Raw genomic sequence first — 26,743 nt, 5'->3', positions numbered from 1 at the left:
GTATACTCATACATTGTTGGTAGGACTGCAAATTGGTGCAACCACTATGGAAAGTAGTATGGAGATACCTCAGAAAACTTGGAATGGCTCCACCAATTGACCCAGCTGTCCTACTTCTCGGTCTATACCCAAAGGACTTAAAATCAGCATACTATAATGATGCAGCCACATCCATGTTTATTGCAGCTCAATTCACAGTAGCTAAACCATGGAACCAAGCTAGATGCCCTTTAATGGAGGAATGGATAAAGAAAATGTGGTAATACATACAATGGACTATTACTCAGCCTTAAAGAAGAATAAAATTATGGCATTTGCAGGCAAATGGATGGAACTAGAGAATATCATGCTAATATAATGACTTTGGAGTCATTCTAAGAAATCATTATCAAACCCAACATCATGAAGTAAAATAAGCCAATCCCCAAAACCCAAAGCCAAATGTTTTCTCTGATAAACAGATGCTGATCCACAGTGGGGCGGGGGGATAGGGAAGAATGAAGGAACTTTCTTTCTGTAGAGGGGAGTCAGGGGAGGGCTGGGGTTATGGGATGGAAGGACCATAGAAAGAGACAGACATTATTACCCTATATACATGTATAATTACATTAGTGGAGTGACTCTGCACCATGTCCAGCCAGAGGAATGAGAAGTTGTGCTCCATTTGTGTACAATGTGTCAAAATGCATTCTATAAAATAAATAAATCAATTAATTAAAAAAAGAAAAAAGAAGATCTGCAAGTGGCCAATAAGCATATGAAAAGACGCATTAGGAAATTATTATTATTAGGAAAATGTAAACCAAAACCACAGTGGGACAGTATGTCATGCTTGTTGATTGGCTGTTCTCAAAAATGTAAAAAAAAGATGAATATTGTTGAGGTTGTGATGAAATTGGAACTCCTGTGCACTGAGAGTATGGATCTAGGGTACTGCAGCTGCAGTGGAACACAGTAAGACAGTTCCTCAAAAATTAGAACTACCCTGTGATCCAGCAATGTGCCTTTTTTCCTTCTATCTCTTTTTTAATTTTGTTAGAGTTACCCTAGAAAATACGATGAAAATATCAACACATACTTCATTTATATTAGCTTTCAAAATTTATTTCTTTGATGATCTTTTTTGATTTTGTATTCTATATAAAAGCTTTAGAATTCACTAAAATTAGAATTGGTACAATTTGTCACTGTATTTCAAATTGCTCAAAAAAAAAAAAAAATCAAAAGGAGTATTCTTCTATTTGACCTGTTGACCAGTGGCTTCACAAACAACATTAAAAAAAAAGATATCTAATATATTTTGTAGCATATCAAAACTGGAGGGAAATTGAGGATACATCCACTCTAATTGTTCTCCACTGGTAGTGATTTTGGCACTGCGAAGAAATATTTTTGGTTGTCACAACTGAGGAAAGGCACTCATCAAGTGGATAGAAACCAGGCATGCTGCTAAATGTCCTACCAGGCACAGGACAGCACTCCCCCACCAAACAAAGAACTGTCTGGCCCAAAAAGTTAATAGCACTAGGTTGATAAGCCCTGATCTGCTCTGACTCCACATAATATAGAAACTGAAGTTCTGAGAGGTTGGTGTTACCAGATTGCCCAGTGGCAAGTGGGTGAGCTACTCACTCACGTTCATTTAAAAATATGAGACATATAAGGAATTCTAATTAAGTAAAGCTCAAGTGTTTTGATTATTTATGGATTAAGAGGAAGCTAGTTATTAGAAGCTTATATTAAAAAGGTTGAAAAAAATCTCCTTTTGTATTCTCCTATGAACAAGATTTTCTGAAAGCATTAAGTTGTTCAGGACGGCAGCTGCTGCCTTGGCTTATTTTTTCCCCTTTAATTGAGTAAATAATAAATGTTAGAGCTGCCAACAGGTGTTCTCTTTGACATTTTAAGCATCATTCAGATTGTAAGGTCCTTAAACCAGTTTTTGTAAACCTTACTTGACAATGACATGCTTTTAAAATTTTAAAATGTAAGTGCCAACAGGAGCTTAAGAGGTAGAATTAAAGTGGACTGGGAAAAATGGGATTATAGACAATTATTGTCAGACAGTACAAAATTGATTCATAACAATCTTTTTGAACTTCATAGTTAAGAATTAGAAAAATGAGACTAGTATTAAGAGCAATAAGTAAAAGAAAATAAAAGATCTTTTATTTGACACTTTCATTTTCAAGTATGACATGTCACATATCAACATAGGGATGATGTTGCTAAATTAGCTTCTGAAATCTGCTGCTAAACCAGATGTGGAGGAACATACTTATAATCCCAGCTATTAGGGAGACCGAGAAAGGAGAATGGCAAGTTTGAGGTCAGCCTGGGCAGTATAGGGAGACCCTATCTCAAAATAAAATAAAACAGGGCTAGAGATATAGCTCAGTGATAGGGCACTTGCCTAGCATGTGAAAGGCCCTCAGTTCAATCCCCAGCACCAAAAACAAACAAACAAATAAACAAACAAAAACAAACCTAGTGTTGAATCTTCTGAAAGTCATCTTGCATTCTGTTACCCTTAATAGAAGGAAGGACAGACAATTTTATTTTTCCTTTAATGGTTAGTATTTCGTTATTAATGTGCACTAGTTATTTTTAATTGTTTTATTTTTGACAGCTAGCTTTTACATTTTTGCACATTGAAGCCTGTGATTTTTCTTTGTATGGTCTCACAATTGCTTATTACTTGATATATCTGTAATTTTTGAATTAGCCCTTCTTTTTGCTTTAAACTTCCCATTTAGCCATAGATTATGACAGCATATATAATATCAATTTCTTTGTGACTATGAAACATTAGACTTTAAAAATTAAATACAATATAAATATATTGAAATTTTAAAGAGATGTTTAACATAAAATGACATCCACTAAAAAGTGAGTCACACTAATCCTAAGCATTGTTTATAAGTACTCCTTGCTATTGCTCAGGTTGACGGTCAGGCATCCTGTACTTCTTGCTGTTCCTTGTCTGACTAACCTATCCAAATATAGGTAGATTAGAATATAGTAATCTAAATACGATACTTATATATTTAGCATTTTCCTTTTTAGATATGACAATACTTTTTAGAGGGCCATAGGATTCCCTTTTTGTGCACAGGATTAGAAATAGAAACATACTTTTCATGGGCTGGCGTTGTGGCTCAGTGGTAGCGCACTTGCCTAGCAAGCGCAAGGCCCTGGGTTCAATCCTCAGCACCACATAAAAACAAATAAAGGTATTGTGTCCAACTACAACTAAAAAAATAAATATTAAAAAAAGAAACATACTTTTCATACAATTGAAAAGTTTATGATCTGGACAAATTTGAGAAAAGTAGTAATGGCTTCTCTTTGTTTCTTTGTTCTTTAATCTTTTGATTTCCATGTTCTGATATTGGCTGTGGTGAGGGAAGGGTGTCAAAAAAATCGGCTTTTATGTTTTTTTTTTAACTTGTTAAGGGACTTTTTATTTCTTTTATCACAATCTCTTTTTATCAAAGAAAAGCCACATGCAGGGATGGAATTAAAAATGGACCCGCTGCCACAGCAATTCATAGAATATCTTATATTAGACTAGTTAATAACAATAATTTTAGTTTTTTAAAGACAGCGTTGCATATTACTTGATTTCAGTTTCTCAGAGGTCCTTGGGGATTATCAGTTTAACACTTCTACCAAATTCCTCAAAATTAAGCAAAAAACAGCCTGTAAATCTGTCATTAAAGAAGTTAATTTTAATAAGCTGAATTATTAGGCCCAAGGGGATCAGCATCATAATTTTTGCTGAACAGTTCAGATTGGTCAGTAATAGCTGGGAAAGCCTGGATTCTCCCATTCTGTTTTGTTCACTTGAAATAGATCCCTACTTTGTTGAATTACACCCGAGAATGCTCTTCTTCTAGAAGTTGTGTGCCTGATGGCTGTGGTAGCCATCGGGCAGCTTGACTTTGTGCTCAGATGTTGAGTTGATGTTGTCACTTACCTGAAGTTACTTACTTACTTCTCTTAGGAAGTTTGTATCTGAATGTGAATTTTATGACACAATTCCATATTTTGTGCCTCTAATTCTATTTTGGAATCCACTATTTGGTGCCTTTAATGCAGTTATAAAACCACATAATACTAATACTACTAATAATAATTTCTCTAGGAAAAATAATTTTCTAGTCAGAATAGGAGTAGCCAGTAAAAACAGCCTTGCCTGGAAGATAGCACTGATATCATTAGCCAAATATTTGTTGTGTGAGACTGCCTGGGTAAAAGTCACAGAGGATTGGAGCACACTGCTTTGTTTTCTGTTCCTGTTTAACATAGATGCGATTTCCCAGTTGCTTTGATTGGCAGAGTTGATGAAGGATCCGTTAGGTAAAGGTTGGCAAATGTCATGTGCTAAGAAATCACTTGGGGAGCTCCTTGGACCAAAAGTTTTCAGTTTCCTGGTGAGCAGCTACACCCAAAAGCAGCATTAGCAACGAAGTGCGTGACCTTCTCTGTGGCATTCTGCCATCCTTCCCCACAGGTCCTCTGGCTACCAGCCAGAAGTGGTGGCATATGGCCAGTCATAAATCAGCCAAAGGTTTCTTATTCTGTAGTTTTGGCTCTGGGAAACTCAAGCATCTTTAGTAATAGGGAATTTCTTCTCAGTCTCTGAGCAGGCTGCTCATTTAACCCATCTTTTTCTCTTTTCTGTTCCTTGCCAGTTGTGGTGTCCAGCAGAAACAAAGAAACTTGTTTCTAAGCCAAAAGGGAACACACACAAACCCAGCATTTATATTCTTAATTAATCAAGATCCTATATAACTGAATTTGAGCATTTCATTTTTTAAAAAAAGCTCCTCAAAAGAGAAATAGAAACTTTTAAGTCATTATATGCATATCTTAATTCTTTAATCAAAGGAAGAAATGGAGCATATTAAATGGCATAAGTTCATTGTACTTATTAAAATCTTAAATTAAACACTGATAGAATGGTCATTAAGGAGAGAAGTTTCACAGTATTCTCAACAAATTTACAAGTGCAATTAGGCAACTCAGTCATTTGCCTGAAGAAAGTACTTTTCCTTTTGTCAAATAAAGATTCTGCGCAATTTCTGCCCAAGGACCATTTAGCTTTTAATTACTCTATCCATATACATCAAAGAATGTTAGAAGTCTGCTCACAGTTTATAGCTCTTTATATAAAAAATAAGTTCAATATCTTGGCGTACAGTTGCATTAGTTGTGTTCTCTTTAATGACTTCGTTCATTCCACAGTGTGCTGAAAGTGAACCAGGATGGGACCTGGGTCTGTTGGCAATCTCCAGTTTCCCTGGCCTCTTTTTATTTCCCTGAGATACTTGCAAATAGACTTTAAGACATACAGTCTCAATAAAGCATTCCCCTCAGTTGGCTCTTGTCAAATTACCTTTGTCCTTATATCTAGTGTACACTCTTTCTTGGAGCATGGGGCAGAGGGCAGTTCACTCCTGACATTAGGTGCCATTATATTTAAAAATTTCAGTAAAGTAAAATGGTAGTGAAAATTCTTCTTAATTCTTCCAGCCTAAGTGACCCTCAGTTCAGTCTTTGTTTTATTAAGGGAGCACCAGCAAAGTCACTCACTGTCTTCACTGCTGAAATTCTCCTGTAGCACTGTAGAGCCACTGCTCTCCTTATTTACGTCCCACCTCCCATTTCCCTGGAGTAGTCTCCGTGTTCCAAGGACATACCCTCTCAGAGAACAGGTATTGTTTTACAACTGTATATCGGACATGACTTTCATTGTGGGAAGAGTCTAATGTATCAGGATTCCTTGCTCAGCTTCATTTTGGCAGATCCTCCTCTGGTGTTATTTGCATTTATTTTGGTGTCTAATTTATGCTGAACTGTGAAGGAATTAGTTGTTAGCATCTAATGTATTGTGGGGGCTTTAGCAGTTGGTCAGCATCTTGCCTTACCGGTCTCTGCCAAAACTGCACAGCCATAAGTGGACTGATGTCCAATCTCTGGGCCTCAGGGGAACAATCCCCCAGTCCCCCCAAACAAAAACAACCAAAAATTCCACGCAAGAAACAAACAAACAAAAAAACAAAAACAAAAAGCAAAGCAAGAAAACCTGTAAATGAAGGATCCTCAGTTGATGGTGTGGAGACACATGGATCTGAGGTCCCTGCCTTTGCTGACATTGTCAGGGATGCTTGAGGGGACTTTAATGTTCAGCAGTTCTCTTAAACCAATGAATGCACACATCAAATCTAAATAAAAACAGCAGACCTGCTATAGAAATGTAGGTTTAAGACAAGCCCTTTGGCTTTAGTGTCAAGCTGGAATGGGCCTCTGATGTCCCTCCTCTTATGTGGATATTCTGCTACCAAGCAACTCTTATCGGTTGCATTTATTTGGGTCAGGTTTATAGTTTCTGCAGAATCAGAAGGTTGCCACTCAAAATAGCCCTGATCCCTTCATGCATGTGATACGTTTGCTCCCAGGAAGTGAAGGAGTAACAAGCCAGAGATGGGCTGAAGATCTAAGTTGAGAAATGTTGGCACTAAATGTAACCATTGCCATGTGCATTAGTGGGCTTGCTACTTAATACTAGTGGTGTCTTGACAAGTAGGGAAAATATCACTGAACTTTATCTAGATTAATGTAGTTCTTCAGTATGTTCTGAGCTTACTTGGGCTATTTTCCTTATTTCAAAGATGAATTTATTAGGATCAAGAGCTTGTTGGCAATGTCATCATAGGAAGGTCGTTGCCTTACAGTTTTGTGTGTGCCTACGTAGGGTTAATGTTCAAAATGGGCTTCCAGATGGTTACAATACCATGCACAGTGCTTCCTGGCCTTGACCATTTGCAGTAGTACTGATGCTTAGTTAGGCCTCATTCCAGTGATTCTGAGTTACTGGTTCAGAGTATGGCCTTGGTGTTAGAGTTTTTCAAGTTCCCTGAGTGATTCAAATGTGCAGACTAGACTGAGAACTGCTCCAGAAAGTGCTAAAATTTCCAATATTTTCCCTTTAAGGAATCACTATATACTGGATAGGCCAAAGCAAAACTACATAGAAAGTAAAATAGTGTAAGAATAAAATTGCAATATAAAATCATCTATGAGATGCCAAGAAACATCGTTTTTTAGTTAGGTCAGAATTTAAATAACAGAGAGTGTACTGAAATTATTCACTGAGAGTTTTATTTATTTATTTTTATTGGTTGTTCAAAACATTACAAAGCTCTTGACATATCATATTTCATACATTTGATTCAAGTGGGTTTTGAACTCCCAATTTTACCCCAAATACAGATTGCAGAATCACGTCGGTTACACATCTACGTTTTTACATAATGCCCTATTAGTAACTGTTGTATTCTGCTACCTTTCCTATCCTCTACTATCTCCCCTCCCCTCCCCTCCCATCTTCTCTCTCTACCCCATCTACTGTAATTCATTTCTCTCCTTGTTTATTTTCCCATTCCCCTCACAACCTCTTATATGTAATTTTGTATAACAATGAGGATCTCCCTCCATTACCATGCAATTTCCCTTTTCTCTCCCTTTCCCTCCCACCTCATGTATCTGTTTAATGTTAATCTTTTCTTCCTGCTCTTCCTCCCTGCTTTGTTCTTAGTTGCTCTCATTATATCAAAGAAGACATTTGGTATTTGTTTTTTAGGGATTGGCTAGCTTCACTAAGCATAATCTTCTCTATTGCCATCCATTTCCCTGCAAATTCCATGATTTTGTCATTTTTTAGTGCTGTATAATACTCCATTGTGTATAAATGCCACATTTTTTTTTATCCATTCATCTATTGAAGGGCATCTGGGTTGGTTCCACAGTCTAGCGATTGTGAATTGTGCTGCTATGAACATCGATGTAGCAGTATCCCTGTAGTATGCTCTTTTAAGGTCTTCAGGGAATAGTCCGAGAAGGGCAATAGCTGGGTCAAATGGTGGTTCCATTCCCAGCTTTCCCAGGAATCTCCATACTGCTTTCCAAATTGGCCGCACCAGTTTGCAGTCCCACCAGCAATGTACAAGAGTACCCTTCTCCCCACATCCTCTCCAGCACTTGTTGTTGTTTGACTTCATAATGGCTGCCAATCTTACTGGAGTGAGATGGTATCTTAGGGTGGTTTTGATTTGCATTTCTCTGACTGCTAGAGATGGTGAGCATTTTTTCATGTACTTGTTGATTGATTGTATGTCCTCCTCTGAGAAGTGTCTGTTCAGGTCTTTGGCCCATTTGTTGATTGGGTTATTTGTTTTCTTATTGTTTAATTTTTTGAGTTCTTTATATACTCTGGATATTAGGGCTCTATCTGAAGTGTGAGGGGTAAAAATTTGTTCCCATGATGTAGGCTCCCTATTTACCTCTCTTATTGTTTTTCTTGCTGAGAAAAAAACTTTTCAGTTTAAGTAAGTCCCATTTGTTGATTCTTGTTATTAACTTTTGTGCTATGGGTGTCCTATTAAGGAATTTGGAGCCCGACCCCACAATATGTAGATCGGAGCCAACTTTTTCTTCTATCAGACGTAGAGTCTCTGATTTGATATCTAGCTCCTTGATCCACTTTGAGTTAACTTTTGTGCATGGCGAGAGGAAGGGATTCAGTTTCATTTTGTTGCATATGGATTTCCAGTTTTCCCAGCACCATTTGTTGAAGATGCTATCCTTCCTCCATTGCATGCTTTTAGCTCCTTTATCAAATATAAGATAGTTGTAGCTTTGTGGATTAGTCTCTGTGTCCTCTATTCTGTACCATTGGTCCACCCGCCTGTTTTGGTACCAGTACCATGCTGTTTTTGTTACTATTGCTCTGTAATATAGTTTTAACTCCGGTATCGCTATACCACCTGATTCACACTTCCTGCTTAGAATTGCTTTTGCTATTCTGGGTCTTTTATTTTTCCATATGAATTTCATGATTGCTTTCTCTATTTCTACAAGAAATGCCGTTGGGATTTTGATTGGCATTGCATTAAACGTATAGAGAACTTTTGGTAATATCGCCATTTTGATGATGTTAGTTCTGCCTATCCATGAACAGGGTATATTTTTCCATCTTCTAAGATCTTCTTCTACTTCTCTTTTTAGGGTTTTGTAGTTTTCATTGTATAAATCCTTCACCTCTTTTGTTAGGTTGATTCCCAAGTATTTTATTTTTTTTGAGGATATTGTGAATGGAGTGTTTTTCCTCATTTCCGTTTCAGAAGTTTTGTCGCTGATATACAGAAATGCCTTTGATTTATGCATGTTGATTTTATATCCTGCCACTTTGCTGAATTCACTGAGAGTTTTAATAGAAAATGATGGCCAAGGCTTTTAGAAAAGAATCCATTCAACATAGGCTTTTGCTTTTGTTTCCTCCCTAAGCTCCACTAGAGTGTTAAGGGATCTTACTTTATAAAGGACTAAATCCATGAGTAGGATTGGGTTGGAGACAATCTGAACAAATTGTTAGAAACCGGAAGGTAAGGAGATTAGTAGGTTTGGAAAAGCAGGATCCAGAGTGGACAGTTAAGAACCAACCTGGTTTACATCACAAGAGTTATCCAAAGGCTCAGGACTGGCAATACCAGGTCTCTCTGGGAAATGGGGAATGGGACTCTAGAGTAAGGAGAATTGACTGAAAGTCTTTTGAAGAAGCTCCCATCTTTCTTTTTAGCTTTCCTCCACACTGGGCAGAGCCCTAGAGATTAATTTTTTTAAAATTCTACTTTTAAAAAAAATTTATATACGACAGCAGAATGCATTACAATTCTTATTACACATATAGAGCACAATTTTTCATATCTCTGGTTGTATACAGAGTATAGTCACACCAATTCGTGTCTTCATATATGTACTTTGGATAATAATGATCATCATGTTCCACCATCATTTCTAACCCCATGCCCCCTCCTTTCCCCTCCAACCCCTCTGCCCTTTCTAGAGTTCATCTATTCCTCCCATGCTCCCTCTCCCCACCCCACTATGAATCAGCCTCCTTAAATGAAAGAAAACATTTGGCATTTGGTTGAGATTGGATTAATTAAAAAAATTTTTTTTGGTTGTAGATGTACACAATACCTTTATTTTATTTATTTATTTTTATGTGCTGCTGAGGATTGAACATAGGACCTCATACATGCTAGGCAAGTGCTCTACTACTAAGCTATATCCCCAGCCCATGGAGGTAAATTTTCCATGGAAAGGATAAACAACATCTAGATGTAAGTGAGTCTGGGAAATGCAGTTTTTGTTCTGTGTGGCTGTGCTCAGCTAGAACTCTAGCTCATTTTTTTTTCATGCTTCTTTGTCATGTTGTTCCCTTCTACTGTAGGAGAGTGGGAGAAAAAAATGTTTGGGGACAGTTAGCAGTTGGTACTGTGCTTACATGCCTAGGTGTTTACTATATTAGTATAATAATACTGATAATGATGTGATGACAATAGTAGCAGAAAACTCTTTAACAGTGCTTTTTACATGCCCAGTACTGTTCTAAGGACTTTGCATATATTAACTCACCTAACCCTCACAAACTGTGAAATTCTCTTAACATCCACGCTTCAGATGTAGAAACTGAGGCATAAGGAGGTTAAGTACCTTTCCCAAGAAGCACAAACTGGAACTGGGCCTGAGATTTCATCCTTCTGTGGTTAAACCTGATGTTGTGGTTGAGTTTCAGAACATGATTTCTGATAAAATGTTCTTCATTGTATTGGTTTTGTGTTCTCTTTGGAAAAAAGTGGTTTTAATGATATCTGGGCTTGATAAATATAAAAAGTTGTTTTTAGTTTTATTCAACTGTTCTTTTTGCTTGTAGACATTTTAGTAGCATTAGAAATAGCTAATTTGACATTGGCTGTCTATTTTTTTCTGCTTAAAAGAGGCTCTTATAGTCTGACTACCATCACACAAGGTGATGGGTAAAATTATGAAGTGGGTAATTTAGTATGCAACTCTGTCCACAGTGTGGGGAGCTGAGGCTGAAGGCAGGGAGACCAGGAGTGAGGGGATTGCTGAGTTCAGGAGATTTAAGGTTTAGCATGTGTGCATAAGAAGCATCTGGAAGGTTTGCTAAGTCACAGATTACTGGAAACCACTCCAGGATTTCTGAGTTGTTGGCCTGAGGTGGGTCCTGAGAATTTTTACTTCTCCCAGCTTTGCAGAGGTGGCAGTTGTGAGTGAGCACTGTTTGGGAACCATTGTTTCTTTCTAATGTAGGGCAGCATAGGGAAGAGCAGAGCCAGTGATGGAGTTAGCCAGGGAGAATTGACAGGATTTGATTCTTTGCAGTAGAGGCAAATGGCCATTCATCATATTATGTGCATCTTTGAGATTAATTTCCCCAAAATACAACTGTGGTCAACTCTTTCTTGCTTAAATATACTTTGTCATCGTTCTTTGATTGCTTGGAAATCCCTCAATTTAACTTAATTTTTAGTGTTTGTGTCCTAGATATATCTGTGAGCTGACTGTCCTTAAAATATGTGAGAAGTCACTATGTCATGCTGTTTTTGATGCGTTTTTTAAGTATCGCCTGGATGATGTGCGTGTATGTGTGTATTTAAATGCTTATGAATCCACACATATTTTATCTGGCTTAATATAGGCCACCCATGTTTTCTGCCCAGTTGAATATTAATTAGATGTTTTAATGGATTCACTAGACTGATTAATGATATCTACTAGTCATTTCTTCTTTTTGATAAATTCCATTGATACATTTTCTGATTCTGCTTTTATTTATTCATTGGTGTGCAAATCAGACAGGTAATTAGGTTGTAGAAATGATGTGTAGGATTTGTTGGTTATAATTGATTTTAGAGAAAAAAAAATGTCTAGATCTAGCATAGGAAATTATGATGCTGTAAGTTAAAAAAATTCCAGGTTTGGAATAGAATAATATAATATGCTTTTCAACATTAATTGGTTATCTTTTAGGCCAAACATGAATCATCTGAGGCTTTTGCACTGTATTGCTTTTGGGACCATATTAAAGATCATAGTTATGGTATTTGTGTTTGGCTCTGCCTTTATAGGGACCTTGAGTTAGTTCCTATAACAGTGAGATTGACAGATATTTTAAAAGCAACAGATATTTTTAGTGCATATTGGGTTATTTTTTCTTTAAAACTGATTCTTCATTCTTTTGAGCTTTATTTTATTAATAGCTCTTCAATCTGGATGTAGAATTGGTTTACTGTCAACCTTCTCTTGTTTACAAAGGGGAAAGCTCATTTATTTTTCATGCTTCTTTGTCATGTTGTTCCCTTCACTTCTGAGAAAAGGGCAACAACCTATTTAGATAGGGAAGTTTAGGCTATTTATAAAGCTAGGCAGGTTAATGGAAATTGACAGCTCAGTAATGTCCTCCTTGGTGAATGACGCACATGGGTTTTAGATGATGTTGGCTTGCTGTTTTCACTTATAGTCTGGAATCAGCTGGAGGAATTTGTGTGCTTTGAGCTTTGCTGTTGACGCAGGTCCTGGGTACTGATATGTTTTAGGAAACATCTCATTTCCATATAAATGAAGGAAGATTAAAAAGAAAAATGTAGATGGTTTGCCTTTAAATTCCAGCTGGTATCACAAGGATGATGGAAATATTTCTTTCGGCCTTATGGAAAGACAGCTTTGGTTATATTCAATCATCATGAAGTTGTTATAGGTTTATTCAGAGATACTTTCTATATTTGTTGTTTGGAATCTGTTTATTCAGCTTCAGCTATGTATATATGTGTGTGTGTTTTTTTAAATTACATTTTTTGGTATGTATTTCTGTAAATTCCAACTTTAATCTCTTAATAAGTTGTTTTCTTATTTCTTTTGTGGTACTGGGGATTGAACCCAGGGCTTTGCACAGTGAAGCAAGGGCTCTGCCACTGAGTTACACTCCCAGCTCCTCTTATAAGTTTTAGATAGCTCCACTTAAGACATTTATGTAATTACATCAGTAAACTTGTCAATTTGATTTTAATAAAAGGTAGAATAATCAGGGTTAAGGATGTGGCCCTGTGGTAAAGCATGTGTTTAGCATGCATTAGGTCATGCATGTGATACGCAGCACTGCAAGGAAAAAAAAAAAAAGCAAGTAAAAGGACCAAATAGATTGTTTTCATTCTCACATTACAAAATTATAGTCCTCTCTCTCTTTTTTTAAAACACAGTAAATAGCAGTTTGGAGTGAGTTTTTTTTTTTTGTTTGTTTTGTTTTGTTTTTCTTTTCAAGTTTCACTAAAAGGAGAGCCTAATTTAAGCTTAAATAGTTGTAATAGTATGTGTTCCCCAAAATCCATATCTCCAGATTTCAATTGTTTACATTAAGTTTCATTCACAATAAAGTGATTTCATAAGTGGGAATTTTATCTCCTTAAACCACATTGATTATGCTCAGAAACAAAATTTCAGCTTATGCACAGTGTCAAAACACCAGCAGTTGATTTATTACTAGTTATAATATGCCTTCTGTGGGCCTATAGCTCTCATCAAAGCCAGTGCTGGACAATTCCTGAAGATGTCTAGGGCTCTGGCCTCCAGAATTGGTTTTGTACTGCCACCTGTGGATCACCTTGTCTTGAGGGCCTTACTCAAGTATTATGGTAAATAGCATGTAGCACAGGGACCTTACACTGGCTTGCTCAGGTACCCTTGGGAGGAGTAGTAGAGAGCGGAGTTTCCAAGAGGTTTCTTGCTTGACTGAGACTGCCAATCCTTTGGGATCTTCTGCCCCTCAATTTCAAGCAGTGCATTGGAAGGCTTCAGGCACCCTGGGCTTTGTGCCTTGGTCTGCATAGTCTCTAGGACTGAGCAGCAGCAGCAGCAGCTGCTGAGTTTGCCTTTGCTCTTAATTGCTTCATTCTCACTGCTGGGGGATCTTTTTTGCAGGTTAGCAGGGCCAAGCCTTTTGTTCATAGTCCTAGCCTGTCTAGTGGATGAAGGTGCAGGCAGCCTCCTACCTGCTTACTCATGGTCTTGCCAGTGGGACAGAGTTGGTCAGATTTCTGCCTCTGTGACAAGATACCTGAGAAAATTAATTTAAAAGGAGGATAGGGGTTTTTTTTGTTCTTTTTTTGGTGTATAATTTCAGAGGTTTCAGACCATGGTTGGTTGGCTCAGTTGTCTTTGGGCCTGTGGCAGAATAGTACACCGAGTGGTGGGAGAGCCTGCCAGAGGAAAACTGTTTAACTCACGGTGTCTGGGAAGCTAAACGCTAAGGGAAAGGCTTGGGCTCCTCAATATCACCTTCAAGGGCACACTCCCACAGACCTAACTTCCTTCTGCTAGGCCTGCCTTCCTAAAGGGCCTCTGTCTGGTGCCCAAGGCTAGTGACCAAACCTTCCACATGGGATATTTCAGACCTAAACCTGACAAATAGGATTTTGGCCCACAGTTTTAAATTGCCTGTCATAGTCACTGTGGCTGAACTTCCTTCCCTACCCCATCTTTCACCCCAGATCTCCATAGTGAGAGGTGTGCTTATTATTCAGTGAGTTGGGCTTCCATAGACATCTTTTAGCTGGGGTGGATGGAGGTTGGGGGCTAGAAGGATGCATTGCTTCTCCAACTGAGGGCCTGGGGCCTTGAAGAACATGCAGAGTCCCCAGTATCTCTCAGTGCCAACTTCGGGGATTCTTAGCTCCCACATGCCTGTCAACTGACAACTATTCAATCCTATTGATTCTGTAGTAATTTTCTATTTATTCTCCTTTTTATTTTCCTTACCATTAGCCTGGTAATAACATGCTGCATTCATATAGTGATTTATGGTTTTCAGTCTACTTGTAATGTGCCTTATCTTGTTTGATCCTTAAATCGACCTTGATTGGTAGGCAGGTTAGGTATTTTTATCCTAGTTTACGGAGGAGGAAATTGAAGCACGATCTACAATCACACAGCTGTGCAATGGTGGAGCCACATTAAACACAGGCATTTTGATTCCAGAGCTCACAAACTTTAACTGCTGTACCAAGTTGCCAGACTTCCTACCTTTTATCTCCCACTACTATTTGTAATCCCCTTATACTCGCACCTTCTTGGTTTATTTCCCAACTCTGAATTTGCACTTTGTTTTCTGCCTCTGTGCCTTTAGTCACACTGTTCCCTCTCCCACTGTGCTTATCAAAATTGTGCCCATTCCAGTGCCTTCTCTTTCATGAAACTTTGCAAGATTTCTCCAGGCCTAAAGGATCCCTTCTTTCTGGATCCTTGAGCCCAGGAGTTGCAAGCCTGGCTGAACAATATACTGAGACGCCATCTCCTAAAAAATAAACAAATAAATCATAGAAAATGAGACTCTCTCCTTCTTTTCCCTCTCCTCTAATAAGTGTTTTATTTTCACATCTCATTTACTATTACATTGTAAGTTGCTTGAGGACAGTAATGGAAGTTATAAGTGGTATATCTGGATATCATTTGTAGCATCCAATTATAGTCGTGGTCAAAGGCATAATGTGTAAATGTTTATTCTGTTCCATAAAAAAAAAGATTAAATCAAGTTATATTTTTTTACTTGGTCAGAATAATTACTTGGTCTGATGGTGGAAAGAGGTGATTTGGGGAGTTTGACATTATCCTTGCTATGTTTATCTAATAAGATTAAGAAGGTATGCTAGAGAAGTCTTCCTTTCTTATTGTATCATCAGTTTGCTCTTCCTCTTGGGAGACAGCTCATTCATTAAAGATCTTATCTAATTTGTGACAAACTGAGTACTTTGTTATTAAAATAATTTCATTCCAATGTTCCATATTTTCAGTAGTCTCTAATATGGTAATTGCTAATCATAATTGAACTTCTTGACAAACAAAAGACCCAATGTTTATGTACCCACATTATTTTTATTTTATCTTTTAAAATTCCTTTTATAATTTATTTAAAAATACAAACTTAAAAAATATGACTAACTTCAAGAGCATAGCAAGCAAGAAATATTGAATACAATTTAACTTTCTTTTGATAACTATCACAATGATGCTGATTTGTTGGAGTATAAAACTGATACATTGGAGATTTCAGTTGAGTCTGAACTGTTTTGAGAACTTTACCTGAAATTTCTGTTTTATCTATTTAGTTGTTTTCTTTCCATTTCACTCCTTTTTTTAAAAAAAGTGCATTATATTAAAACAATTTGATACTTTTCTACCAGTAGTATTTTAATTCACTATCAGTAATATTTTAGTTCTGTCTACAAATTTGGAGCTTTTATACTATTTTGAGGGGATAGATATTTCTACAAAGTAGCTTAACATTTCTGCAGAGTAACAGTGCTATCTTATTATGCAGTTAATTATTGAATCAAAGTTTGAAGCAATTCCTTTTAAAAGGTTTTTTAAAACAGTCTCTCAACTAGGAGTTTCTTGACCATTGTCTATCATTTTCCTTTTAAAGAGGATTTTTATTTTATTTCTTTGTTGGTAACTAGGTCCCATATTGTGAAAGTTTAAATTAGCTATCTGATTTTCTTTAACTTTTTGAGGAAACATCTGAGGGAATTTGAGGACATTGTCTACATACAATTAATTACATTCAGATTAGATGTTTAAAACAATTTTGTATCTGTGGCTGTGGTGCTAGATAATTAAGGTCTAATTGGATATATTTTAGCATTTTTTTGAGTTGAATAGTTTGCAGTAGTCAACTTAGGAAAGACATTTCCTAGTACAGGGAAACAAGTGTTTTTAGGGTACCAAGGCTACTCTGATTCCTGGCTGTGGACTTTGGACAAACCACTTAACCAGACACTTGGTTTCCTGATGAATGTGGACATTGGTGGGAAGGTCTTAATGATGCTAGGATTTAGTGATTCTATAATTAGTTTTTCTGCTTGCTATTGTTTCATGTCAAACTATAATTATTACAGATCATTAAGTTATCTCATTGATTGTCTGGCTGGTTTCTCCTTTTCGATTTACTTAAAGAATGTGTTTTTTTTTTTTACCTCCTGTGGAATTATGGTAGGTTTAACCATATTGTTTCTCCAGTGGATACAATACAGGATGTTCCTATAGTCTCTTTAATTTAGAAATTAATTCAAGTGAAATATTGATTCATCCCATAATGACTTCTTTTCTTTTTTCCAGTTAATTGTGCATAGTTTTTTACTGAACTTTTTAAAGCTGGTTAATAAAATACTGCTTTTATACAATTGCCAGAGCTTCTATGGGTAATCTGTTTATTGTTAGTGGTTCTGGAGATTAAACCCAGGGTTGCTCTACCACTGAGTGATATCCCCAGCCCTTTCTAATTTTTTTTTTTTTTTTTTTTTTTTTGAGAAAGTATCTCATTAAATTGTCCAGGCTGGCATCCAACTTGCAATCTTATTGCCTTGGCCTCACAGCTGGGACTACAGGTGTGTGTTACTGTACCTGGCTATTTCTTTAAAAATTTTTTTGGGGGCAGTAATGAGGATTGAATCCAGAGTTGTTCTACCATTGATGTACATTCTCAGCCTTTTTTATTTTTATTTTTATTTTAAGACAGAGTCTCCCTATGTTTCCAGGCGACCTTGAACTTGCCTTCATGTGTCTCAGCCTCTCAAAAAATTACTGTGATTATAGGCACGTGCCACCACACACAACTGGTCATTTATTTTTTAGAATACTTTTTCCAGTTCATTCTTAAGTGGAATAAGCCATTCAACCAACCATCAAGGTAGCAGTCACAGTTTATTGCCTAGGTCAGACACTGATGCACATAGCCAAGATTGTTCATTTGGGAAGATCACTTAGCTTGTTGCTCTGCCTACTGAGAATGCTACTGCTGACGGGTGTCAGCCATCCGCCCCTTTGGAGACTGCTTCAGCTACAGTGAACCACCCAGTCTGAGGTCATGCTTGGCAGCCCCCACATATTGACTAAGTCAGTGTGAAACTACAAAGACTTGGTCATTTCAGTTCAACTAGGTACGACTCAGAAGGGTCATTCTGACTGCAGAAATCCCACAGGGTTGGCCAAGGCTTTCATTGGTCGTGCATCAACTCTTCCCAAATGGACAATCTTGGCTATGTGCATCAGTGTCTGACCTAGGCAGCAACTATGACCATTACATGATGGCTGAATTGCTTATTCAGCTTTCTTTTTATTTTCTTGCACTGGATAATGAGTAGCCTAATTTAGGAGACTAAATATATGGTAGATGAGGTATGAGTTAGGGCAGTATTGTTTTTTTAACATTTATTACCTTTCACTTAGGTGTTAATATTACTAACCTCGAATAATAAGGTGACTATAAATCTATGTTTACCCAGGACAGTCCTTTTTGCCTAGAATTACTTGTTGAGGCTCATTTAACATCTATGTTAATCTATTAATTTTTTTTTGTTGGTGTTGGGTTTGAACTCAGGGGTGCTTTACCACTGAACTATAACCCTAGCCCTTTTAGTTTTTAATTTGAGACAGTCTTGCTAAGTTGCTGAGAGTCTCACTAAGTTGCTAAGGCTGGCTTCAAACTTGTGATCCTCCTGCATCATCCTCCTGAGTTCCTGGGATTATAATAGGGATGTGCCACTCTATCCAGCTTGGAATGGGTACTTTTGAATCTACTTTTCCAGAAATTTTAGTGGGAAAAAGAAAAATTTAATTCTACTCCTGGTAGATTTAAATTAAATTTGGAATGATACTTGTTTACAAGTAAAACTCTGAAATTAGGTATGGTTTCTGAAAATATGTCTAGGGAAAGAAGAGACTGAGGTACTCAGTAATTTCCTTACCCTACCAGGAGGTTATCTCAAGGTCCCTTCTTTTTCTTAATTGTTGTTTTTTTTGCCCTCTCTTTGCTGATTCTGGTTTTCAGTTTTGGCCAAATGTTGGATGGGACGAGGGCTTACTGCTGGACTCAGTTTTGCCCATCTCTAATTCTTTGGCAAGAGCAATCAACTGCTGGTTTTATTTTGATGTTTGGCACCATGTAGCGGACAATATCTTTAACAGGGTACACTGTCAGTGATGGAGAACTTCTTAATCCTCTTTTCCTTACAAAAGAACACTATTAGTGGTGGTATGACTTTATGCTTGATTTTCCACAAATGAGAACTTGACAAGACAAATATATAATCAGCCAGCCATCTGGCATTCTACACATATTTTCATTGACTCAGGGGATCATGGAGTTAAAGATGTAGCTTAAAATTTAAGCAGGAGTAGCAAAATGCAAGAGAATTCATGTTTTATGAATATTTTTTACCTTAGTTTTCTAGAATAAAACATTAAAGCTAGTCTGAGATTTAGAAAGTTGCAATCCAGATAGTGTTTACTTTTTTCTGATGCAGTCCAAGCTGTTAGGCATTCAGTAGCTGTTAGAGATGAGGCCTGATTTTTTTCTTCATATGAAGTCAGAGTACGTAACATTAAATATTTGTTGAGCTTAATTTATAGCACTTTAATATAGATTCTTCTTTGCAACTTTGAGCCTTAGAAACTCACTCTTTCATAATGGACTTCAACTGCCTTTAAGACATAGAGATTCCGTAAGTTAATTCTACATTTCAGTTATCACACAGGTGACTATTTTAAACCACAGTATATTTCAAGGATATCTTATTTATTTATTTTTCTGCAGTGCTATGTATTAATCCCAGGACTTTGTGCATGCTAGGCAAGTGCTCTGCTGCTGAGCTAATTCTCAGCCCTTTATTTTATTTTAAGAATTTGAGACAGGATCTTTTTATGTTTTCCAGACTGGACTTGAACTTGTGAATCTCCTGTCTCAGCGTCCCGAGTAGCTTTAATTATAGGCATGTGCCATTGTGCCTAGCCCAGGAATATCCATATTTTTATACTACCTGGGTTAAGACCATTGTATTATTACATATATACAACATGGAATTTGAAAAATTTTATTACAAATATCCAAAAGCCAAGTTTAGTTGTCTCAGAAGGTAGAAAAAGACTTAAAAAGTAGATTTCTAAGCCTACCTCCCATTTTCACTTGATCTTAGCCAAAAGGCCGAGAAGCGATGTACCTCCCATTTTCTAATTTATCCTTTTATAATAAATACTTGTTAAATACTTTCATTGTGCCAGGTAAGTGATAAGCAACTCTCACTGCTGTTCCTTTTCATCTACTGACCTATTTCAGTTCTTTGTTCCTCGCCTTACTCTATCCTCTCTGTTCTCCTATCAGTGTCTACATGATCAGTCTTTCCAATATTCTGGCTTCTTAGTTTCTTTTTTTTTTAATTTATTTTTTAGTTTTCGGTGGACACAACATCTTTATTTTATTTTTGTGTGGTGCTGAGGATCGAACCCAGAGCCCCGCGCATGCCAGGCAAGCGCGTTACCGCTTGAGCCACATCCCCAGCCCTGGCTTCTTAGTTTTTTGTTCTTCTCTCCTCTTGTGATCTTGTCCTTCATCCTACCTTAGCTGGTCATTCATACTTTTATCATTATCAGTGACTGCAGTCTCTCCATAATCTCAGTTGAGCATTCCCAACTCTTGTCCTCAGCCTTGAACTTCTCCAGCTCCCTGCTTCTGGTACCATTACTACAGCAATCTTTTGACCTTTATGATTCCGAAAGCCACAGATTTCACCACCCTGTTATTGTCTTTGTCTTCTCCAGTGACCTTTCTTCCTTTATACTCACCTTAGAGTCCATGTTAAAATCCAGTTCTACTTACGTGCATCTCTCTAAAAACCCAACTTCCCTTTGCTCTATGTTGCTGGAGCAACATCAACTGGTTGCATCCTGAGTTCAAGACTAGTCACCTCTAGGGGCCACTCATATTGCTACCCATCCACACATATTTTTTTGTCCATTCAGTCTTATGTATTTTTTCCTTCAAATGGCTTTTCCCATCCTTCCTCATTAATAATCTAGTTTCTTATTTTATTGAAAAATATTAAGTAACTGCCACTATAGAGTGCTTGGGCACCCCTCACCCCTGACTGTGTCCATGTGCTGGTATCAGTGCCCTTATGCTCCTTGACTTTGAATGAATATCAGGCACCTGAACTCCTTCCTCTGCAGTCTCCTTCTCAAAGATAAAGATATGTCATTATTATTTCTCTCCATTTCAGTAATTTTCTCAAATTCATCAGATTCCCCTGTTTACACATCATTCCAATTAGTATGCAAATATGTTATTTCTTCCATTCTATACTGTTCCCTTCAGCTGGTGACTGCTGCCCTTCTCTTCTCTATAGCAGAATTTTTCCACGTACTTCTAACTACTCATTTTCTTCAATTTCTCATTTGAATTTACTATAGTTAAGCTTTTGTTTCCTCCCTTCCTCCTACTTTGTAGAAACTGTCATGACAGGGTCATCAGTGATAAAATTCTCAGCCCTCATCTCACTGTCTGATAGTGCATGACAAAAGTTGATCACTGGTCACTTTCTTCAGTGGAAATGCTTTGTTCATTTGGCCCCTAGGCCAGCATTTTTCTAGTTTTCCTCCTCACTCTTTGGCCTGATTATCCATCACCTACTGTTCTCTTAATATTGGAGCATCCACAACCACTCTTGTGTCCTTCATTTTAATTTACTCAGTAATTTTATCCTATCCCATTCATTATGCTGGAGGCTTCTTCCTCATATCCAGCAGTCTAACTGACAGTTCTACCTTCCATCTGAAGGCATCTCACAGTAAACGTCTCCCAAACTGAACTCTCCACTCAGGTTACTCAGGCCAAAAGCCTTTGAATCATCCTTAGCATTTCTCTGACTCACAGTCTACATGAATTTTATCAGCACATCTTTTTGACTTTGTTTTTAGAATATATCCAGTCTCACCTTCTCTGTTATCATGCGTCATCATCTCTGGCTGGGAATATCACACTATCCTGTAATCAGCCTTGCTGTGCCCTCCCTTGCTGTTGACAGGCTATTCACAGAATACCAGCCAGAGGGGATCCTGTTGAAATGGGACTCAGAGGACAGCAGGGCTTTGCTGTATGACTTCCTGTTTCCCTCCCTCACCCTCTTTCTGACTCACTGGTTCTCCTCAGTGAAAGTAAACACCGTGGTCCACAGGCCCTGCTGATCCGGCTGCCTCTTCATCTCATCTTCATTACTCTTGAGTTTGTGTCTTGCCAGGGTTTCTCATACCCACTTGCTCTCTGATGTGCTAACCTTGATTTTACCAAAGTCTTTGTTCTTGCTGATCACTCTGCTCAGACGTCTGTTCCCTTGAATATACATATGGTACACTCCTCATTTTTTTTTTCAATTCTTTTCTTAAATGTTGCCTTTCAGAGGCCTTCCTGATTTCCATCTCCCTATTTGAGATCACAATAGTCCCACCCTGAACCACTCTCTGTCTTGCTTTTCTCCATAGCATTTACCACCATAAATTATTTTACTTCTTTATTTTGTTTTTATCATGTTTCCCTTAACTAGAATATGAACTTCATGAAGATAAAAATTGTTTCATTTTTCTTACTGTTTTCCTTAACATGCAGAAAAAAGTGTTTGTATGTTAAATACTTTATAAACATTTGTCGAGGGAATGTCTGAATTATTTGTCTTTTCAACATCATGATTTTTCTGTTACATGTAAGGAGCAGAGTCTTAGGGAATGTTAGTCATTTGTGCAGATAACACCTAAATCCTGGTCTGCCTTGTCTCATAGTGTAATCACTGTATTAATTCATCTACCATCTAGTCTGTGCATGAACTTTACATTGTGTTAATTGCATTATGAGAGAGGAAGTTATTAATATTGTGCACCTTATTAGTATTTCTACCCTCCATCAATATTTGGGAGAAAACAAAAACAGAGTTTTCACATTGAAACACTTCCTTTTATATCGGGCAAACACGTTGGAGATATTTGTTGTACTACTTCCTTTGGAGCAAAAGAGTTCTGAGAAATCTACTATTTTTTCTGCCTTCTAGTGGCTATATTTTCTTATAAAGATCAAAAATTCCTGCATCCTGTGGGTTTGAAGCATCAAGGAATAAATAAGAATGCTCCTTGTTTGGCTAAGGTGGATCAGGTGTTCCAGGAATGTGGATTCTGCTGCTGGTTACTCGAATTTTATGTTCATTTCTACCACTGAATTATTCTTAGTTTAAAGGAATCAATAGATTTTCAAAAATTATCAAGCTACTTGCTGTCAAATGGGATTGTGAGGAATTGAGGTCACACTTTCAGAAGATAGTCATAGATCATGATGAGTATGAATCATGCTTTTAAGTTTTTGCAGCTGCTTTTAGAGTTTCAAACTATAAGATGTGTCTAGTTGGCATTTCCCACACCTGCCCTATTTGTGGTTTATATTTAAAGAAAATGGTTGAGCTGAAAGTGAATTCTATGTACTAAGGAGAACTGATGGCCCTGGGTTATAGAAATGAAGTATGACTATCAGATCTGTCACAAAACATTTGTCTACCTGGCCAGACTGGTGGCCATTATTTGCATCCACTCAGTTCCCCAAATTAGAATTTGATGTGAAATGAATTTGTCATGAAATGCCAGCAGTATCTGAGAGGTGGTAAAATTTTAAATGACAATTGAGTGGTATGTTAATAAAGTTGTACCTGTGGTTTGATGAGAAGCCAGAGGGGTATATCGAACTCCTCTAATTTAGTCTTAGACTCATTCTGTCACCGCTTCATTGGGCACAGATGAAATTTCTGCTCAGCTCTTTCCGCTTTCAGAGGTTATTTTCTGTTGGATTTTTTGGAGGGTCCTGGAGGTATAGGGGTCATTGAGTGTTTGAGCTGTTTGTGTACATTTTGGGGCACCACCACGTATGCCTTCTTTAAGGGCTTTACATCTTCCATTTCTAGCCACTGGCAGCCCCAGGCAGGGTTCTCCGACCCCAATTAAGATTGAGTCTGGGGCTGGGGTTGTTGCTTGGTGGTGGAGCACTTGCTTCACATGCATGAAGCACTGGGTACAATCCTCAGCACCACATAAAAATAAATAAAGGTATTGTGTCCATTTACAACTAAAAAATTAAAAAAAAAAAAAGATTGAGTCTGTTTGACTTCTAGCTGCCTCCATTTTGCCTAGAATTTATAACCATTCAGTGCCAGAGGTTTAGTCTGAAAGAGTCAACTCTGCCATTGTCTTTAGAGCTTCAATATGTTGAGGTATATATTTAGCATAAGGATTTTTTTTTTGAGAGCAAAGTAACAATTTCATTTTGAAACAGGAAGCATAACTTCCACAGGGAGGGGTCCTAAGAGAGAGCTGAGTAGGAATTTTGTATTTTGGTACCAGGAATTGAACTCAGGGTCACTTGACCACTGAGCCACATCCCCAGCCCTATTTTGTATTTTCTTTAGAAACAGGGTGTCACTGAGTTGCTTAGCTGTGCGCTTTTGCTGAGTCTGGCTTTGAACTCTTGATCCTCCTGCCTTAGCCTCCCAAGCCGCTGGGATTATAGGCATGCACTACTATCCCTGGTATGCCTACAGTTTTAAATTTTCTTTTGTTAATTATTGCTTAATTCCACCATGGTCAGAGAATATACCTTGTATGATTTTAATTCTTTAAAAGCTAATGAAATAGGACTTATAGCCTAGTATATGAACAGTTAATGTAAGTGCCCTCTGTTTACTTTAAAAGGATTTGTATTCCTAGCTGTTGGATATAATGTCCTGTGTATGTCAGTTATAATCATGTCCACATCTTGTATACTTTTAAACCTTTTTCTTGGTATGCTTTCTATGTCAGTTATTAGAATGGGTATGTTAAATATCTCCCTGTAATATTGTGACTTTGCCCATTTCTCCTTTTGGTTGCGTTGATTTTCCCCATTTATTTGGAGTCTATTGTCAGATACATTTTGGTTTAGGATTGTTGTGTCTTTCTTGTGAATCAAACCCTTCAACTATATAAACTTTGCCTCTTAATTTTGGTAATGCCTTTCACCCTGAGGCTGGCTTTGTCTGCCATTAACAGTGACATCAGCTTACTTTTGATTATGTTTTTCATTGTGTATTTTTTCCTTCTTTTTGTTTAAAATTTGTCTTTATGTTTTAAATGACTGGGTTTTGCTTTATTTTATTCCATCGTGACAGTGTTTCAATGGAAACATTTGATTACTTACAGTTAATGTAATTGCTGATTACATTTAAATCAATCCCCATCTATTTATTATCTGTTTCCTCTATGTCTTCTCTAGTTCTCCATTTTACAATTATTAACTTACTGAATTTTTAGATGTGCTATGCATTATATTACTCTCATGTATCATGTTGTCTACTTTTTTCCTCCTTTTTTTTTTTTAAAGGAAAAGACAGAGTTTTTAATACTCCATTGTGTGAGCAAGGAATTGTTGGTTTTGGAATTGGACTTGCAGTCACTGGTGCTACTGCTATTGCTGAAATTCAGTTTGCAGATTACATTTTCCCTGCTTTTGATCAGGTAAATGCTTCATATTTTATTGTAAATGAGCATTCATGAGGTTGCTAAGTCCACGAAGTATTGAAGTATTGCATCCATCTTCCCATTGTCCATCTTAAGCACATTTTGTTAACCCTAACTTAGTGTTTTACAGTTATAACTTTCTAATGGGAATATAATCAAAGTTCTAATAGATGATTTTAGAAGATGGATTGGGAAGGAAGGACTCATTGCAACATGTGCCTTCTCTCCTTCTTCCCAGATTGTTAACGAAGCTGCCAAGTATCGCTATCGCTCTGGGGATCTTTTCAACTGTGGAAGCCTCACCATCCGGGCCCCTTGGGGCTGTGTTGGCCATGGGGCTCTTTATCATTCTCAGAGTCCTGAAGCTTTTTTTGCCCATTGCCCAGGAATCAAGGTATACTCATTTATTTACTTGAGTAGATCCTCATTTGATATTTCCATTTGGTTGATTCTGTTAATATTAACTAATGTGTTCATCTGGGGACAAACAGGATTTTGGAATTTATGTTAGTTTAACTGTTAATTAAGGTATGCTGGAATGGTGGTGCATACTACCTGTAATCCAAGCTGAGGGAAGGGGATTGCATTTTCAGGAGGCTGAGGCAGGGGAATTGCATGTTTGAGGCCAGCCTTAGCTACTTAATAAGACCCTGTCTCAAAATAAAAAATAAAAAGGGCTGGGGATGTGGCTCAGTGATAGAACATCCCTGGGGTTAATTCCCAGTACTGCAAACAAACACCGCCCCCTACTCCCTGTGCACCCCCCCCGCCCCCCCCCCCCCCCCCCCCCCCCGCCCAAATCAGGGAGGCTGGTATTTCTTTTAAATCCAATGCCCAGTTTAACAGATTGTTCTTTTTGAAGTAATACTGGCTTGACATTGGCAATAATTGACATCATAGATTTCAAAGAATACAACTGAGAACATCATTGGTTTGTCTTACTCCTCTTTCAAAGCCTTATGTTTCTCTCTAGTGGGTTTTTCTCACTTAAATGATTCTAAGATGGTTTAAATAAGTCTGCCATTTAGTTTACATTTACCTTGAAGTCAGTGGGATATGACACTTGCTATTTGTTCATAGATGGGGAGAAGGCTTACCTAGATGTAATTTTCCTAATCTAGAGTAAGGTAATGCTGTCTTAAACAATTAACTTGGAAACATCTTCCTGTTATGATTGGCCTTCACAGGAGCTTAGTTTTTTGATAATAAAATTATTTTGAGTATTTTATGTCAATATTTTGTTCTATCATCTTTTCTATTTCTTATTTACTGAACATCTTTCCAGGGAATCATAGAAACTCACAGATATCTCAATATGGAGATGTTTGTTCTTGATGACATCGTTTGGTTGTGAACATGTGTTTTATTCTGGTTTGTTTTTTTCCACAGACAAAAGCTATGAGATTTTTCCTATCTGAGTGGTGGCTCTGTACTGGCTCAGTATAAGCAAGAAGTTGTAGGCTAG

At 37.4% G+C, this 26,743-nt stretch overlaps 1 protein-coding gene across 1 annotated transcript in view; it reads left to right on the top strand.

Annotated features, from left to right (window-relative positions):
• Nucleotides 1-26,743, top strand: part of Bckdhb (branched chain keto acid dehydrogenase E1 subunit beta) — a 189,271-nt gene that overhangs the window by 22,419 nt on the left and 140,109 nt on the right. The window contains exons 4-5 of the mRNA XM_027928393.2: nucleotides 25,142-25,275; nucleotides 25,517-25,672. Of these exons, the coding sequence (XP_027784194.2) occupies nucleotides 25,142-25,275; nucleotides 25,517-25,672 (290 nt within the window). The remainder of the gene's footprint in view (nucleotides 1-25,141; nucleotides 25,276-25,516; nucleotides 25,673-26,743) is intronic.

Source organism: Marmota flaviventris, chromosome 6 (assembly GCF_047511675.1).
Source record: "Marmota flaviventris isolate mMarFla1 chromosome 6, mMarFla1.hap1, whole genome shotgun sequence".
Classification (NCBI taxonomy): Eukaryota; Metazoa; Chordata; class Mammalia; order Rodentia; family Sciuridae; genus Marmota; species Marmota flaviventris.
Note: the sequence above shows the minus strand (reverse complement) of the source record. Positions and strands in the feature narration are given on the sequence as shown.